Here is a 17,487-nt window from a genome sequence, read left to right on the forward strand (position 1 = left end):
TTCTCGTACAGTCTCACCTTGGATGTATCACATACCGTTGTGCGATCTTTCACTCACATCATTGGGGAAACACACCTTACCCCAACAGAACATACTGCAAATTCATGCTGCACTGAGAACCCAGCACACAGAGTACATACCAATCTACACTGACTGATCTAAAACTGATGCTCATGTTGGTGCAGCAGCAGTATTTCCCAACCTTACCATAGCCAGGAAACTCCCCAATGAATGCAGTAGCTACACTGCAGAACTCTATGCTATCTACATTGCGTTTAATTTCACCTTCTCAACATATACTTTGCACACTTTTATCTACACACTCATCTAGTGCTATCCAAGCTATACAGCAGAATAAAAATCATCAAAACTGCTTAATCGCACATATTTGGAATACCATGACCAAGTTAAATAAGAACAAACAAGTTCTCTTTTGTTGAATCCCTGGTCACATTGATATTGCTGGAAATGAATGTGCTGACCTAGCTGCCAAGACTGCTACAGATCCTGTAGATCAACCGTTTAGCATACAACTCTCCAATCTCAAGTTAATTATAAAGAAGCGAAATCTTGAGCAATGGCAACATAACTGGCAAAATCAAGTTAGTAACAAGAAGATGTATAAAGAAAGATCTCAGTCCTTGGAAGTCGAGTATATGTGAGAACAGACATGAAGAAGTAGTATTAGCTCGACTACGAATAGGCCATACACACCTAACACATCTTTATCTTCTTGCAGGCCCTGATCCACCCCTGTGTACAAATTGCAACACTCAGCTCACTATCCAGCATGTACTTATTGATTGCCCCAAATACAGTACTGATCCACAAGCTACGTTTACCTCATTTTCTACATTTGCAGATAAAAGAACCACTAGGTGATAGTGATCGGTGTACTGATGTGGGATTCACTTAAAGATGTAACTACCATCAAGGGTAAAGGGAATGGTTTTTGCTTTTGTAGAGGTGACTACGGTGGTCTCCGACAGTTTTTAAATTTTATACAGTGGATCAACTAATGATGTTACCAAGGGTCCTAAATGGGAACTTCATCTTGGTCGCTACTAGGAGACTTAACCTTGGAGGCTACTAGGCTTTTCATACCAACTAAGAAATACTCTTCAAGGTTCAGGCCAAAATGGATGTCAGATGAATTCATGAGGCTCATGGCACAGAAGAAAAATGCATGGGATGTGTATAAATTATCAGGCAACACTACTCAGGCAACAGACTAGCTTATATCTGCCTATGGCAGATATAAGCTAGTCTGTAATCAAGTTAAAAAGGAGGTTAGGCAGGCAAAGGCAGATTACGAGAAATCTTTGGCAAAGGATGCAAAAGAATTCTTTACTTATGTAAACTCTAGAAGGAAGGGGATGAATCATATTTGTGCACTTAACATAGATGGTTTGACTATTGATTATCCTGCTCAAGTAGCTGATAAACTGAATAGTATTTTGCATCTACATTCACACATGAGGAACTAGTTATTCAAGTAGGGGAATGCCAGAAGTGTATAAACTCTAACAGGGAACTAAGTGATTTTGAAATAACTGAGAGCAAAGTGGAGGAGAAATTTTTGAAGTTAAACATAAAAATGGCACCTGGGGTGGATGGAATCTATCCAGTTATATTTAAAGAGGCAGAGAGGGAAGTTGCAAACCCTTAGCCATAATTATGAGAGCATCCTTAGATTCAGGGGAGGTCCCCATGGACTGGAGATGTGCAAATGTATCCACAATTCACAAAGGGTGACACATAATTATAGGCCTGTTATTTTTCCCAGAACTTCTCTTCCTGGGAAAATAATGGAGTCACAGGTTAAAGAGGTGATACAGAATCACCTGGACAAGGCTGCAATAATAGTTCAGACACAGCATGGGTTTGTTAAGAGAAAGTCTTGTCTGACCAGTTTGATTAGATACTATGATGTGGTCACAAAAGAACCTAATGCAAAAAATAATTTTGATATATACTAGGATTTCAGTAATGGTTTTGATACTGTTGCACGTGGAAGACTGCTGTTTGCTGTACAAATTGGAGCTGTATAGCATTAAGGGCAAGTTGCTGCATTGGATAAAGGGATGGTTGATTGGGAGAGGGCAGAGAGTGGTAATAAATGGACACTGCTCTACATGGACTAATGTTATTAGTGGAGTCCTATAGGGTTCGGTGCTGGGCCCATTGTTATTTTGAGTATTTATCAACGATATCGATGAAGGTATATCAGGCTTAATGTCCAAGTTTGCAGATGATACAAAGGTTGGCAGGGTTGTTAATGACACTAAAGACAGTGTGCTACTGCAACAGGATCTAGAAAAGTTAGGCAGATGGGGGCGCCTCCGTAGCCATGTGGGCAGGAGCAGCAGTGCTTAAACACACGCTTCTTGATTAGACCAGGGTTCGAGCCTGTGACCATCAAATATGGACGATGCGAAAAGGTCAACGAATGGCCACCGCATATTCCCGGAGCAATATGGCCTTAGTTGCTAATGCTCCTAAAAACCAAATAACAACATTAGGCAGATGGGTTGAGAAGTGGGAACTGAAGTTTAACATTGACAAATGGAAAGTACTGCATATGGATAGCAGTAACCCAAGAGAAACCTACCAAATGTGTTGTACTACGCTCAGGGAGGTGGAGAATGAAAAAGACATGGGGGTAATTGTGCAATCAGATATGAAGTTCTCTGACCAGTGCAGATGTGCTGCCAGAGCAGCTCATGAAATTTTGTCAATGATATATAGGAATTTTTCTAGCAGAGACAAGGAGGTGATTATTCTTTTGTATAAGGCAATGGTCAGGTCACACCTTGAGTACTGTATACGGGTCTGGAGGCCTCGTTTTAGGAAGGATGTAGAGTTGCTAGAACGAATACAGAGAAGGGCAACAAGATTGATGAGAGGAACATAGGGATGTGCTTACGAAGAAAGGCTTAAGTTCTGCAAGTTGCAGCATCTGGAGACTAGACACCTGCGAGGTGATCTGATTGAGGTGTGTAAGGCCTTGAATGGTTTGAGCAGGCTCAGTGCTGACGGGATACTTCTGCTTGTTCAGATTAAGAACCTGAGGGGGTATAGATTCAAATTGAGGAAAGACAGTTACAGAATAGATGTTGAGAAGTTTGCCTTTAGCCAGCAGATAGTTGATTGCTGGAACAGACTTCCATCTGTTGTTATAGAAAATGATTGCTTAAATAAATTTAAGGTTGAACTAGAGAAACATTTGGAGTGACCGGATAGGCGAAAATTTTTTTTTTTTTTTTTGGCTGATGCTGTATAAGCTTTCTTTCTTGTATCATATGCCTTAACTAATGCTGAAGTTCTGTGGAGGCATTCCAATTTGCTTTCTTTATGTTATATCTTTTGATATCCAACAGAGATTGTTGTGCTGTTTGTAACTGTTTATTTAGTTTGAAAGTAATTGCTGATCTGAAGTGGTCCAGGCTGGTTGGACATATGAGTCTTCAATTTTATAAACTGTTGAATTTGTAGTCAAACTCCTCAATCAATGTAACTCTCCTACATGTGATTGATTTCTGCTAAAGTTGGCAGGCTATTTGGCTGATTTAATACTTGACGTGTGGAGGTAACTATGTATTCAGTAAGCATCTGTCCATTGTGTATGCCTGCACTGTCTTCTGCACTGCTGTACCATAAGGTTAACGGTTAATGACATCAGCACACACAATAATGTTACCCTTAAGTAGCAAATCTCTAACTACTTGCAAATATTCAGTAGTGTGATTTATATCTTCACCTGGTCCGGAATACAATGAAATAATATAAAACCATCCCACAGGATTGGTGATATATGCATGCACTGCCACTGGGGAGCAGAAGTGACCCACCTTCGTGACAATAATATCAGTGTTTTTTGTTACTACTGCAGTAGAAGTGACACCTGAGGTGTATTCTATGATTTTATAGCCTCTTGGATATCCTTGAACCCTACCCATATGTGTGTAGGGTTCTTGGAGTACCAAGATATCTATATTATTTTCTTCTAATTTGAGTTTGATATGATCAACAACTGTTCTTGCTCTTTGAGCATTGAATTGGACAAAGTTTAGAGCCCTAGTCATATTTATATTTTCAGTCTGACCCAGAATTGGTCCTAGATTATATAAGTTTTATCTTTTTTATAACAGGGGCATTTGTCATCCCTGATACTGTGAGAATAGTCAGTCATCCGTGCTGCCTTGCAGGTAGCACATTTTAGCTGCTTATTTTTATTTCTGCAGTTCTTGTAATCATGGCCAGGAACTGCACAGTGACCACAGACAAGAATTTTTTGACTGCAGTCCCTGGCAGTATGACCATATCTATTTCAGTTATAACATATTTTTATAGGGAAGTGCTCCCTAAATCTATGGCTGATCCAGCCAGCATGGATTCTTTGTTGTTCCTGCACTACTTCCCAAATCCTAGGTGTAATTTCAGCAATTATATCAACTGACCATTTCTTTTTCTTTTCATTCCTCCTTTTAAGAGAAATTCTTTGGCAAACTCATCAAAGAGACTATATGATAGATATCTATCATATGGTCTCTTTCAAGTGTATTCTCTGTGATATCAGAAATAATGATATGAGGGTTTTCCATTTAGGTTTCTCAGAAAGTAGGCCCAGTTTTCCCACTTCTGGGTTTTTTTGAAATCATCTCTATTTGCTACTTCAATCAGGATCCCATTGTTCCTGATTTTTCCACATTGTTTACATTTATTTCCTTTAGATATGGTTTCAGTTTTGTCTTAACTGTGTCCTTCACTGCTTCACTTGTTTTAAGATTTGTTTTAATACATGTTTTAATATTGTTTTCCTTGCTGGTATTTGCTTGCTTCGTTGTGACCTGTTTGTGTTTGGTATAGTCTTGTCTGGTTTTACCTTTGTAGCTTGGGCATGTGTTAATACATTCATTGTTTTATAATTGTTTTTTCCTCAGTTGTAAATTCTAGTTTGGTTTTCAATACGTGATTTTCAGTATTCAGCCCAATTAAGTGCCATTCGCACAGTGACCAACAGTTAACTCTATGCGATCTTATTGCAGAAGTTATCCTGTTTGTGTGCTTGTGCATATATTTTTTTTTATGTAAACCCCAAACACGAGAGTATTAGAACCTATAGTACTTAGTACCATGCTTGGGTTGGAGGTTGAGAAGACAAAAGAAGATATTTGATGACATTGGACTTGAACTTCTGTAGACTGCAATTTTCAGGAAATAGGTATGAAGGAAGGTTGTTCCAGAAAACGACAGTTGAATGAATAAACGAGGAAGATGAAAAGTTGGTTCTGTGAGTTTGAAGTTGGACCATAAATGGATGTTGGCTGGTGGCGGCACGTGTTCGGACTGTTTTGAAAGAGAGAGAGAGAACGGGAATTATAGAAGTCAATTCAGAAGAACAGTGCCCATGGAAGTATCTGTAGAAGAGGCATGCAACAGTCTCTCCACTCGCTGTCTCATAGATGTACTGTTTCTGCTGCATGCCTCTTCTGCTGCTGCTGCTGCTGTAGAAGAGGCATGCAGCAGAAACAGTACATCTATGAGACAGCGAGTGGAGAGACTGTTAGAGATGAATCATTAATTAACCTAACTGCCCTCTTCTGAATGGAATCAAGAAGCCTGAGAGAGGTTTTGGGGGCACCACCCCCAGATGTGGGAACAATATTCCATGGCAGGGCGGATTTGCGATTTATACAGATTGAGCAGCTGTTTGGAAGAAAAGTAACGCCGAGAGTGAAAGAGAAAACCAAGTTTTTTAGATGCAGAGGAAGCAATATTTGTAATGTGCTTGTGCCAAGAGAGATTAGAAGTCAGGGTAATCCCCGAAAGAGATATATCATTTTGCCTAGAAATCGGAGTGTGACTAAAGATAAGCATAGGAGCAGAAGAATCCTTTTTGCGAGATATAAGACAAGACTGAGTTTTAGAAGGGTTGAAATCAACTAAGTTGTCTTTGCCCCACTGGAAAATTACCTGATGATTGGCATTTAAGGAGTTGGTAGCAGATTTTCGAGAAGTTGAAGCTGATTGAGCAGGACAAGGTTTCTCAAAATGGAAAGTGGAATGCAATGTGCTATCATCGGCAAAACTATGGATAGGATTTCCAGTCAATGGAAGAAGGTCATTAATATACAAGAGGAAAAGAGCAGGGGAAAGAACTGAACATTGGGGGATACCGGCATTAGTGGAGAAGTTAGAAGACAGAGAGCCATCTATCATCACCCTCAGTGAGCGATCAAAGAGAAAACTGGATAACCAATTACTAAAAACAGTTGGCAAACCATAAGATGGAAGCTTGTTTAGAAGACCTTTATGCCAAACACGATCAAAAGCCTTTGAGATATCAAGAGCAACTACTTGTGTTTCACTGAACCTTTCCATTGAATTAATCCATAAATGGGTAACATAAGCCAGAATATCAGCAGTGGATCGACACTGACGGAATCCATACTGGCGATTGTTGATCAGTCGGAAGGTTTCTAAGTAGTTTAAGAGTTGGCGGTTAATTGATTTCTCCATTACTTTAGAAAGAGTAGAAGTAATTGCAATGGGACGATAATTGAATGGGAGGGATTTGTCACCCTTTTTAGGAACTGGCTGGATATGAGCAAATTTCCAAGCAGAAGGAAAAACACCTTTGGAATATGAAAGTGAAAAAAAGCAGCATAGACTAGGAGTAAGTTCAGGAGCACAGGTTTTGAGAACAAGTGGAGAAATACCATCAGGAACTGGAGTTTTCTTAGAATCAAGATTCGTCAAAATCCTTCTGACATCCTTTTGAGGAAGACCACAGGAGGCATTGAATGGAGCATGTTGGGAATGGTGGGAGGTGTTTTACCAAGATTATTAAACATGAGTTGGAAGAAAAATGGGATGCTAGCAGGTCAGCTTTATCCTTGGCTTAAGTGACAACCGAACCATCTTGTTCGGACAGAGGTGGGAGCAGAGATGAGCAAAGCTTGCAGCCCATAGCTTTGGCAAGAGACCAGAATGCTCGGCTACCATTAGGGCAAGAAGCAAGTTTTCTGCTCTTAGCCTGTTCAAACTCTAGTTTGGACTGATTAATAACTGCTTTACAATTGTTACGAGCTTTGGTATAGGCGGAAAATGAAACTGAAGAATTAGAAACAAGCCAATTACGATATGCAACATTCTTCTCTTGAACAGCCGTAGCACATTTATTTGAAAACCAAGGTTTAGATAAAGGACGAGATTTTAAAGTGGAGTGTGGGATAAAGGATTCCATTCCTGCAAGAATAATTTCACTGACACGATCTAAGCAAACGTTGACATCAGAAGTTTTGAAACAGTAATCCGACCAAGGAAAAGAAGAAAAGAAGTCACGCAGGAAATCCCATTTTGCATTCTTGTAATGCCAAACAAAACGAGGTTCGGAGAAGCCATGAGATAAAAGTTCCATTGGAGAAGAGACAATCACCAAGTTGTGAACTGAAGTGGCTAAAGGACCTCTCACTTCGACTGTGTACTTAGAAGGGTTGTTTGTGAGAAAAAGATCAAGCGTATTGGCTGTATGAATAGGATTGTCCGGTATTCTTGTAGGTAAATGAAGTAATGAGTTTGACAGTAATGAGGTAGAGAGAATTTTACCTCATTACTGTCAAATTCAATATTTGACAATTCATGGTGTATTCAATAGTAAGAAAAAGTGAGTGGGATATGCTGTATGAAGTAATGAAATTTTTGGATATGGTGTTCACATGGTAAGAATATACCCAGATCCTTGACGTAACTTGGCCTCGACAATGTTCCCTGCATACCCACTACTCGGACTCCCTCCAGTCACTATCTGGCAGAGTAGAGGTAGCAAAATTATACACTGGCTGATTCAGAAGCCTCCCAGAGAGTTACCAATAGGTTCGGTCCGGTGTACTAACTAGCGGCAAGCCTGCGAACACCGTTATAGAGCTGTACCCTCGAAATGTAAGGAATATTGGATCTCGCCACAACGTTCATCATAACCTCAAAAATCATCAATCATACTGTATGATGGAAGAGATAGGGAAGGGTTGACCGGAACTTAGCTCTAGAGACTAAACATGGGTTCCACCACTTCAAGCCTCAAATAAGCAAAGTACAGTAAACCCCCGCTATTCGCGGTATCTGTATTCGCGGTTTCGCGTATTCGCGATCGCTGATTTAATATGAAATGAAACCTTAAAAAATGTGAATTTTAAAGCGCCGTGAATATTTTCCGCCATAAAAAACATGGGCGTGGCTAAAATTATCTTTCCCTGTCAAAACAGCGCTCAGTGGGTGGGGGGAGAGGTGTGACAAAATCGCAAGCGTGGGTGTTTCTCGCTAATCCTTGTTCAGTACGTGTTATGCGTTTGCCATGGAAGGTTTCATCATTTGCTTTTAATTTATATGTTTATAAATTGAATAAATTTATCAATTTATAAATTGATATGCTTACAAAAGTGATAAATCTACCGTTTTGCAGTGTAAAACAGACTTTTTCGAGTGTGTTAACGGAAGAAAGTGACTTTATTTGGACAAGTTCTTTCTAACCCGTACAAAAATATGGCTACGAATAAAAAGAGAAAAGTGAAAATATCAAAGAAGGTGATGACATTAGCGAATAAAATTGAATTATTAGACAAAATTTCTAATGGTGAAAGTGTCTCCTCAGTGGCAAAACATTATAAAATCAGTGGGTCAACGGCGATCAATCAAAAAATCGGAAGAAAAAATCCGCCGTAGTGTCCGTGAAAACGCGCTAATTGCTTCAAAAATTTGCTCTGTAACTCGTGATGTTAAATTAGAAAAAATGGAAAAAGCTTAAAATCTGTGGATGGAAGACCGAACTCAAAATAAAATTCCTTTAAGTTCACTCATCATTCGTGAAAAGACAAAACTCCTTTATCAACACTTTAGCGAAACTGGTGATAGCACTGGTGGGATGTTTTTTTTGCTAGCAAGCAAAGGCGCTGGTTTGAAAGATTTGTTTGAAATTTCTAATAAATATTACATTTAATATTAAATTGTTTCTTATTTTCATTTCGATGCCATATGCTTGCATTTCACTATGTACTGTTTATGTACATAGTCATATTATGAAGGTACATACATAGACAAAATTTTAGACTAGTTTTTCTTATATATTTCATACTTTGGAACGGAACCACTTTATTACTATGGGAGCCATAACTCAGTATTCACGTTTTCGGTATTCGCGACATTTCTCAGCAACGTAACCCCCGCGAATAGCGGGGGTTTACTGTAGTGGTATTTCACCGGTTGATGAGAGTCATCTACTACCTAGTACTGCCTGGTAACATAGAGGGGCGGCGTTCCTCCATGTGGTGTAGGCAACACACCTCGACCCCTGCTTACGTTGGTTCACACCTGGGTGGTCACCCACCATGTACTTGTGCATGGAGGTTATACCCAGGATTACTAACAGTCCCACCATCGTGAAGGTGCAAGCAGAGGGTTTGGCTGTCACAGACCGTCTGGACTTCGCCGAAATTGGGTCCACTTGACTTGAGTGTCACCCGAATATCAGTTCCATCAGCGTTTTAGATTCCCAGGTAGCAAGTACTGCTTGTCTGGCATATCTGAGAGAATGTCTGTGACAACCTCAAGGACCATATATACTCAGGTTTCTTTTGCCTGTTTAACTGGATCAATCAAATATGTTAAATATTCCAGGTTTTTCTGTTTTGTTCTTTTTGGGTTTCTGGGATATCTTTGCTTTCTCCTTGGTTTTTTTTCCTTTCCTTTCCTAGCCTTAATAGTGAGGGGGCCAGGAGGATAACTCTATAAATCAGCATTTCCCAAACTTTTTTAGTCATGGAACACTTTTCATCCCGCAATATATTTATGCAACACTTACGAAACACAAGCTTAATGGAAGCCAAAGAACTAATTGCTAAAATTTTATTACATAAGACGCACTGTGCATCAGGATCATCTTTATTTCCAACACATGTAAAGCCGAAATTCAAATAACTGTCATCATGCTTTCATTTTGGTCTTTTGGTTCCTGTTTTTTCACTTTGGATTTTTGGGGAACAAAAGGCTGCGATTGTTCATCCTTACTTTGAAGTGTGACAACATCGTGTTCGTTTTCATCGACCGCACTTGCAATACTAGAAGTACTTGCTTCTCGTTTTAAAGTTCCTTTTTTCAACCACAAATCCATGGTCATTTATTTTAATAAATGATATTTTGAAATACTGATAATTATCAAAAAAAAAATGTATACAAGGAAGTGAGTTTAATTATATCAGTTAGCTTCTCCCTCTTCTTCAACCCGTGTACTCCAGGCTAAATCGCATACGAATGGCATATTAGACCACTACATTCATTACATTTTTGTAGATGGCATTACTTCCATGCATACAATGGATACATTATGTTACTTCCACGCAGTCTCAATGCAAAGCCTGCTAAAATAAAGTGTTCCGCTGTCTGTTTGATTATTAGTCTATGCCAGTATATTAATAACAGAAAAAAAAATGTTAAAAATTATAATGATATAAAAGTGGTGTAAGCTACTACAAATATGCAAATTTTATTTATTTTTTTAAATTATTAATCATGAATTTTTGAGGAACACTTGTTCACATTTCACAGAATGCTAGTGTTCCGCAGAACACAGTTTGGGAACCTCTGCTCTAAATCGTCGGCATTTTCTTCACTGTTAGAGTTTTCTCTCATAATACTCGGTTTCAGTTTCAACTTCTGGGAAATCTTCCTGGTCATTGTTATATTCTTATTTGAATTTTCCACCATTTTTTTCCTTTGGCATTGAAGCCACTTTCACACACACACACACACACACACACACACACACACACACACACACACACACACACACACACACACACACACACACACACACACACACACACACATTGCTGATGTCTTAACAAGTTGAGCAATATATTATTTATTGAATTTGGGCAATTAGAATCCAAAATATTAAAGATTTTCATTTGGATTGTGGGGGTTGGAAATTGCACGTACTTTTCATTTAGAACAAAGAAAAGCATCAAAGAAGCCGGTAATAATTCTAGTTTGAACTTATAACTAGATTCCCCTCCAAAAATGACATAGTTATATTCACTTTTAAGACTAATATAATCAATATCGTTCAACCTCTGAGCAGTAAGGCATTTGAAGTGTACAATGTTATGCTCACTACAACGATCTTTGTAGTGATCATACTGTGACAAAAAAATGCTCAGAAATCCAAAAATAAGCTAAAGCTATCAATAATAATATTCTCGCCTGATAAATCTACCCTTTTTTTCATCTGTGTTCTTCTTTGGAACTCCAAAAATTCATAGTGTAGCACTGGTAAAAATCCATTCCAAAATTGTCACACTTTATCACCATCTGCTGTTTACTATCAAGCAAAGCTTTGTGCAGCACAGCTGTTCTCTGCAACCACAGCGCAACCTGCAAAAAAGGGCAATGAGATTGGCAAGGGTAACAAAAGGGGTGCTTTTTCCAAGAAAGACTTCAGTTCTGAAAATTGAAGCATCTGGAAACAGAACAGCATCTCAGTCAGATTTCCTTACAGGAGATCTGATTGAGGTGTTTAAGGCTCTGAATGGATTGAATAAGCTGAATGTTGATGTCATTCTTCCTCTTGCCCAGAATATACGAGGGGTAAATTTGGTTGCAGGACAGATGTGTAGAATCTTCAGCCACTGGGTAGTCGATTGTTGGAACTTCCGTTTGTTGTTGTAGAGGTGAGTAATTTGAATAAATTCAAGGCAGAACTAGACAAACTGGTGGACCAGATGGACAGGTGAAGTGGATTTTTTTTTTTTTTTTTTTTTTTCCGGCTGATTCTGTATAAGTTTGCTTTCTTGCATCCTGTGCCACTACTAATAATAATAAATCTAAATTCATTTTAAGAAAATACAGTTTCTCTATATAATACATTCTTATGCTTTAAATAACAAATATTCTGTTAGACTAAAATGTTATTATTATTTTTTTTCTCTTGCAGATGTGATCTCTGACAATGCAAGCAAAGAAGAAACCCAAATCACTAACAATACACCTGAGTCAAGCCAAAGATCAGTATTGAGCACCCAGTTATCATCACGGCCTCCACTTTCAATCCAGGACAATCAACATTGTGAACTGAAGCATTTGTCTTGCTATTCTGCTTCAATAAATGCAAAGTCACATAATCTAAGCTCATTTTGTGATCCAAAGCTTAGCAGTTTTTTTAGCCATGCGCACAATCACGTGCATCATTTATCTCATCCTTGTCAATCTAGCAGAGCCGATAATAATTCCAACTCTTATGTACAGAACTCACAGAATGCATTTTCTTGTCACACCTCCCATGATTCCCACACACTGTCTGTGGAGTCAAAACACATATCGCAGTATACAGATAGTCATTCTGTCCAGAAGCAATGTACAGACATTTCTCATCATCATCACGGAATCACATATCAACCATCCCACACATCAAAGTCTTCACCCTATGAAAATGTTCAAGTTATCATTAATTCTTCTGGATATTTACCTGGCTTTGAAGAGGGACACTCACAATCAGATACCTCCTCTGCAAGAAGTCCATCAATTCATGGACTTTCATCAATTTCACAATCTGTCAGAGAGAGTAGTGAGTTTACTGAAGACCTTGAAATGCCGAGTACGTATATTAGTAGAAAGACTGTTGAGAACGTCCTAAATTTGCAAAAACTACAACGGCAGAGGGTCCTAAATACTTATAATCCAGCAACTGTAGGTAATAGGAATAGTAGCAGCAGCTTAGATTCCTTTGAAAATGTGCTGCATAATAAAGGTATACATGGAACTCAAAATTCAAAATTAATTATTCCTGATGCAGAAAACCTTCCTAGAAGGAGGGACTCTGGAAACTGGAGTGGTGATCGGAATAGTGCTAGCTCTTCCAGTAGTACATCACTGGATAACAATTATTTAGCTGTGTTGGCAAATAAAAGGTGTGTGTGTTTTATAAAATTTTATATTTTGAAATATATTTCAAAGAAGAATAAATATCATTTTATTTATTTTAATTGTCACTCAAGATAAATAAATATTCATTTATTTGTAATTTACAAAGATATCCAGCCTTACATACTCTGGATGTGAAGGTCAAAGGAGATTATTGACAACAAAATAATTTACAGGGCACATATACAGTCAATTACATAAAAACAGCAAATCCCTATTAAGACACAAATATAAATACTAAAGTAATAAATGTAATAATCAGTTAAAGTACATATGCAAACATTAATGGAGATACTAAATTACTAGGCTACAATACAAAATACTAGATATATATATATATATATATATTGGTCAATTTTATTAAATAAATGTTATGGATTTGTCATGCACATATAATGTCTAATTGCCCTATGTACAATAGCATTAACGTTGTACAACAGACAAACTCCTAATAACGTAAACCTGACTAAATATTAATATCATAAACTTCTATAAGAACACAATATATATATATTATTTGTGAGAAATTTTTGCATAAGTAATTTGTACGAAAATACTTGCTATCTTGTGACTGGCTGCATAGATAGAGCTAGTGACTGCTAACTATAACACAACATTCATATTATATATATAAATAAATTAAATAAATAAAGGGGGGGGGTGATCATTTAATTTCTGGACTGGTGCAAGATTTTGTTTACCGTGCGAACTAACTACCACTAGAGGCACTCTCTTTGATCACTACTGTGCAGACTGTGTGCACATGCCAGTATTGAGCTAGTGCTGCGTGGTGAGTTTTTTAGCTGCGTATCACTGACGATTGTTTGAATCAAGTATCATGTTGACATACAGATTGAAACAATGATATGTGATTCGTTATTGTATCAGATGGGACTTAAATGCATCGGAAATAGTTAAACAGCTGAATGAAGCATGTGGTAATGAGTGTCTTGGTAGGACAGCTTACTCCGGAGTGACCAAACTTTCCGGTGAGAAGTGGTTTCTCCATCAAGAGAATGCAAGGCCTCATACAGCTAGTATTGTGCAGGCAGTGATCACTGCCATAGGTGCCAAGGTTTTGCCACATCCCCTTATTTCATTCTAAATAAAGCTCTGAAAGGCAAGCGTTTTGCTTCCAGCACAGCAATGCTCACTGAGCCACAGCAGAAGTACTTCACAGTATATGTCAGTGTAAAAGTGTGTAAAGTCCAAGGGAGCGTATTTTGAGAAGAAATCCACAAAAGATTCGGATAATGACAATTAAGATAAGATCTTGCATCAGTCCATGAATTAAATTATCACCCCTCGTATATAAAAAAATTAGGAGTTTATTCCAGTGCAAGAATTTTGTGGAGGATTTCAGCTTTGTACTTTTTATTATCTTGAAATTGTGAATGATCTATATTAAATGCTGTAATAAGGGCAATCTTATTATTTAGGAAGGTGGAGGCTAGAAGTTTATCGAACTCTAACAGCTCCTTTAGAGTTCGATAAATTTTTGGACAACACTTGAAATATTAATGTGAAGCAGATTTTGTGTTAACGGGCATGTTTTCTTTTTTTTTTTTTCGTTCTTTTTAAAGAATTTTTTAGGTTTTTGTTGATTAGTGTTAAAAAAAAGGGGGAGAGGAAAAAAAAGAAAGAGGAATTTTCCATCAAAATGTTCAGGAATCTTTGGAATTATTTATCCAGAAATATTTGTAGGAAATGAGAAATGGCACCTTGTTTTTTCAAATGGTAAAATTGTATCTTTATGTGTTTATAGACAAACTAAAAAAGAAGAAATAAATACTTTTTTGTGATTACAAGGTAAACAATTGAGTAAGTGTATATTTCGCGGTGATGGCAGTCTCAGTGGCCTACACAAAGTGTCAAAGGTAGCCTGGACTTTAAGATCATCCGTATAGGAGTCAAGCTGTTTCCCATTTAGACTGCTTCCCATTTAGAATTTTCTATTGGTAATGTCATCAGTTGGTCCCACTGAATAGAATTTAAAACTGTCTGAGACACTGTGTCCAACTTTACAAAAGCAAAAGCTCTTTTCCTTTGACAGTAGTTAATCTTTAAGTAAATCCCACATCAATACACTATGATCAATTCCAACTAGTGATTCTTTCATCTGTTGAGTCTTAATGCATGAACAATCACTGCTGATAATCAGATCAAGGGTATTGCTTTGTCTTGCTACCTCTCTAACAGACTTTTGTGGATCAAACAAGTCTTGATTGGTGTGTGTGTGCGTGTGCGCAACCAACCCACAAGTACCAGTTAACATCTGGAAAGTTAAAATAAGACATTCTGATTGACTTTCTCGCTCTATTTCTCTGTATAGTTTGTTATACTCATCATAGTCATTAGGCTTATAATACACTCCTATTCTCATTTTTGTTTCTCCAGTGCCTATGTCACATGAAACTGACTCAACATTGCGCCTGGCCATCCATGTCAACCAGATGCACTACCTTAGATTTTATGTGTTTCTTAACTAAGAGCATAACCTCTCCCCCTCATGCTGTTTGAGCTTTCTGTATTCAAATACTGCATCCCTTATATCTGAGTGACCATGCTCTAATATCTCTTCATTGTCCGTATCAGATGACTTCACTATTTGAAATTCATCAAATTTATTTACTATGCTCCTACTATTAGTTTACAGGCAAGTATACATTTCACCAGTTTTTACTTTTAGTTACTCTAACTGGATCTTAGATTTGGACCTTAGAAAGGCTTTTGATACTGTGGCAAATGGAAGACTGCTGCACAGATTGGAGCAGTGTGGCATTGGAGGCAAATTACTGCTATGGATAAAGGGATGGTTGAGTGGGAGAAGACAGAGAGTGGTAATCAATGGACACTGCTCTTTGTGGACTAATGTTATTAGTGGAGTCCCAGGGTTCAGTGTTGGGTCCATTGTTGTTTTCTGTATTCATTAATGATATTGATGATGGTATATTAGGCTTATTGTCCAAGTTTGCAGACGATACGCCGGTCGGCAGACACTAATGACAGTACGCTGCTACAACAGGATTTAGAAAAGTTGAGTAGATGGGCTGAGAGGTGGCAACTGAAGTTTAACATTGACAAATGTAAAGTACTGCATATGGGAAGCAGTAACCCCAGAGTAACGTATCAACTGTGTGGTACTACACTGACAGGTAGAAAGTGAAAAGGACCTGGGTTTAATTGTGGAAGCCGATATGAAGTTTTCTGAGCAGTGCAGATGGTCTGCAAGAGTAGCCCATGGTTGTCTTGTCAATGATATACAGAAATTTTTCTAGCAGGGATAAGGAGGTGATTATCCCCTTGTATAAAGTAGTGGTCAGGCCACACCTTGAGTACTGTATACAGGTCTGGAGGCCTCATTTTAAGAAGGATGTAGAGCTGTTGGAACGAGTACAGAGAAGGGCAACAAGATTAGTGAATGGAACAAAGGGTTGCTCTTACAAAGAAAGGCTTAAGTTTTGCAAATTACAGTGTCAGGAGACTAGGCACCTGCAAAGTGATCTGATTGAGGTGTATAAAGCCTTGAATGGTTTGAGCATGCTCAATGCTGGTGGGATTCTTCCTCTTGCTCAGAACTAGACAAACATTTGGAGTGGGTGGATGAGTGAAATGAGAGGGGTGTGTTTTTCTTTTTTTTTTCTTTTTTTTTTTTTTTTGGCTGATGCTATATAAGCTTGGTTTCTTACTTCAGGGGACTCTCCAGCAGGCCTTAATCCTCAGCATCTTGCTTTCCAGGCTGCATAATCAAGAAGGAAGTAGTGCAGGAATTGCTTGCACCTACACTGCCTCAGCAAATACTCTTGAACTCCTATTTAATTGTATCCCATCCATAAAACAGTCTCATTAACATGCACTGACCACACATGAAAAAATTCTATCCCATGTGCCTTGCACAGTCTAGGGCTGAATTGATTGACAAAGCTCTCATCATATATTCCATTAACATACATAATTGCATTACAGAAATATTACAAAGTGCAGCTGCTTTAGGATTGTAATACATGTTCAGTAGGTAACTTACTTACAACAGGTTTGTGATAGCTAAAATATAATACGTAAACTTGAGATTGTAAAGAATGGAGATTGGAGTTTGATATTACCAGAGGCCTTTACAGTAGAAATAGACATAACATTGTCAAAATGGATTGAAACGCTTAGACTGAAGTAAAGTTAAAATACAATCCACAAGTTTATTAAAATGAATCGCACACATTATGACATCTTCATTAACTAATCTCGGTTTTTCCATAAAATGAAGAGCTTCTGCTTGGTCGTTAGGGATATCCAAACCATCGTGTTTTAATTTGGATAAAATTTTTGGCAATTTAGGCCAACCGATTTCGTTTGCACTCAAAGTTAAGAAGAAAGTAGGTTTCCCCAGTTGTCTGATCATTGCAAATAGATCTCTTTTACATTGTGTCCAGTAATAAGTTGAATTAGGAATCGATTTCAGAAATGCTAAGTTCTTTACAATGCAGTTATTGACATATTCTCGAGATTGGATTTGTT

The 17,487-nt window shown here is 38.0% G+C and overlaps 1 protein-coding gene across 1 annotated transcript in view; it reads left to right on the top strand.

Moving 5' to 3' along the window:
* Positions 1 to 17,487, top strand: part of ec (ubiquitin specific peptidase echinus) — a 378,892-nt gene that overhangs the window by 266,915 nt on the left and 94,490 nt on the right. The window contains exon 12 of the mRNA XM_090378841.1: positions 11,990 to 12,962. Coding sequence (XP_090234967.1) covers positions 11,990 to 12,962 — 973 coding nt within the window. The remainder of the gene's footprint in view (positions 1 to 11,989; positions 12,963 to 17,487) is intronic.

This window comes from Mastigoproctus giganteus, chromosome 8 (assembly GCF_048544385.1).
Source record: "Mastigoproctus giganteus isolate SK-2022 chromosome 8, ASM4854438v1, whole genome shotgun sequence".
NCBI classification, from domain to species: domain Eukaryota; kingdom Metazoa; phylum Arthropoda; class Arachnida; order Uropygi; family Thelyphonidae; genus Mastigoproctus; species Mastigoproctus giganteus.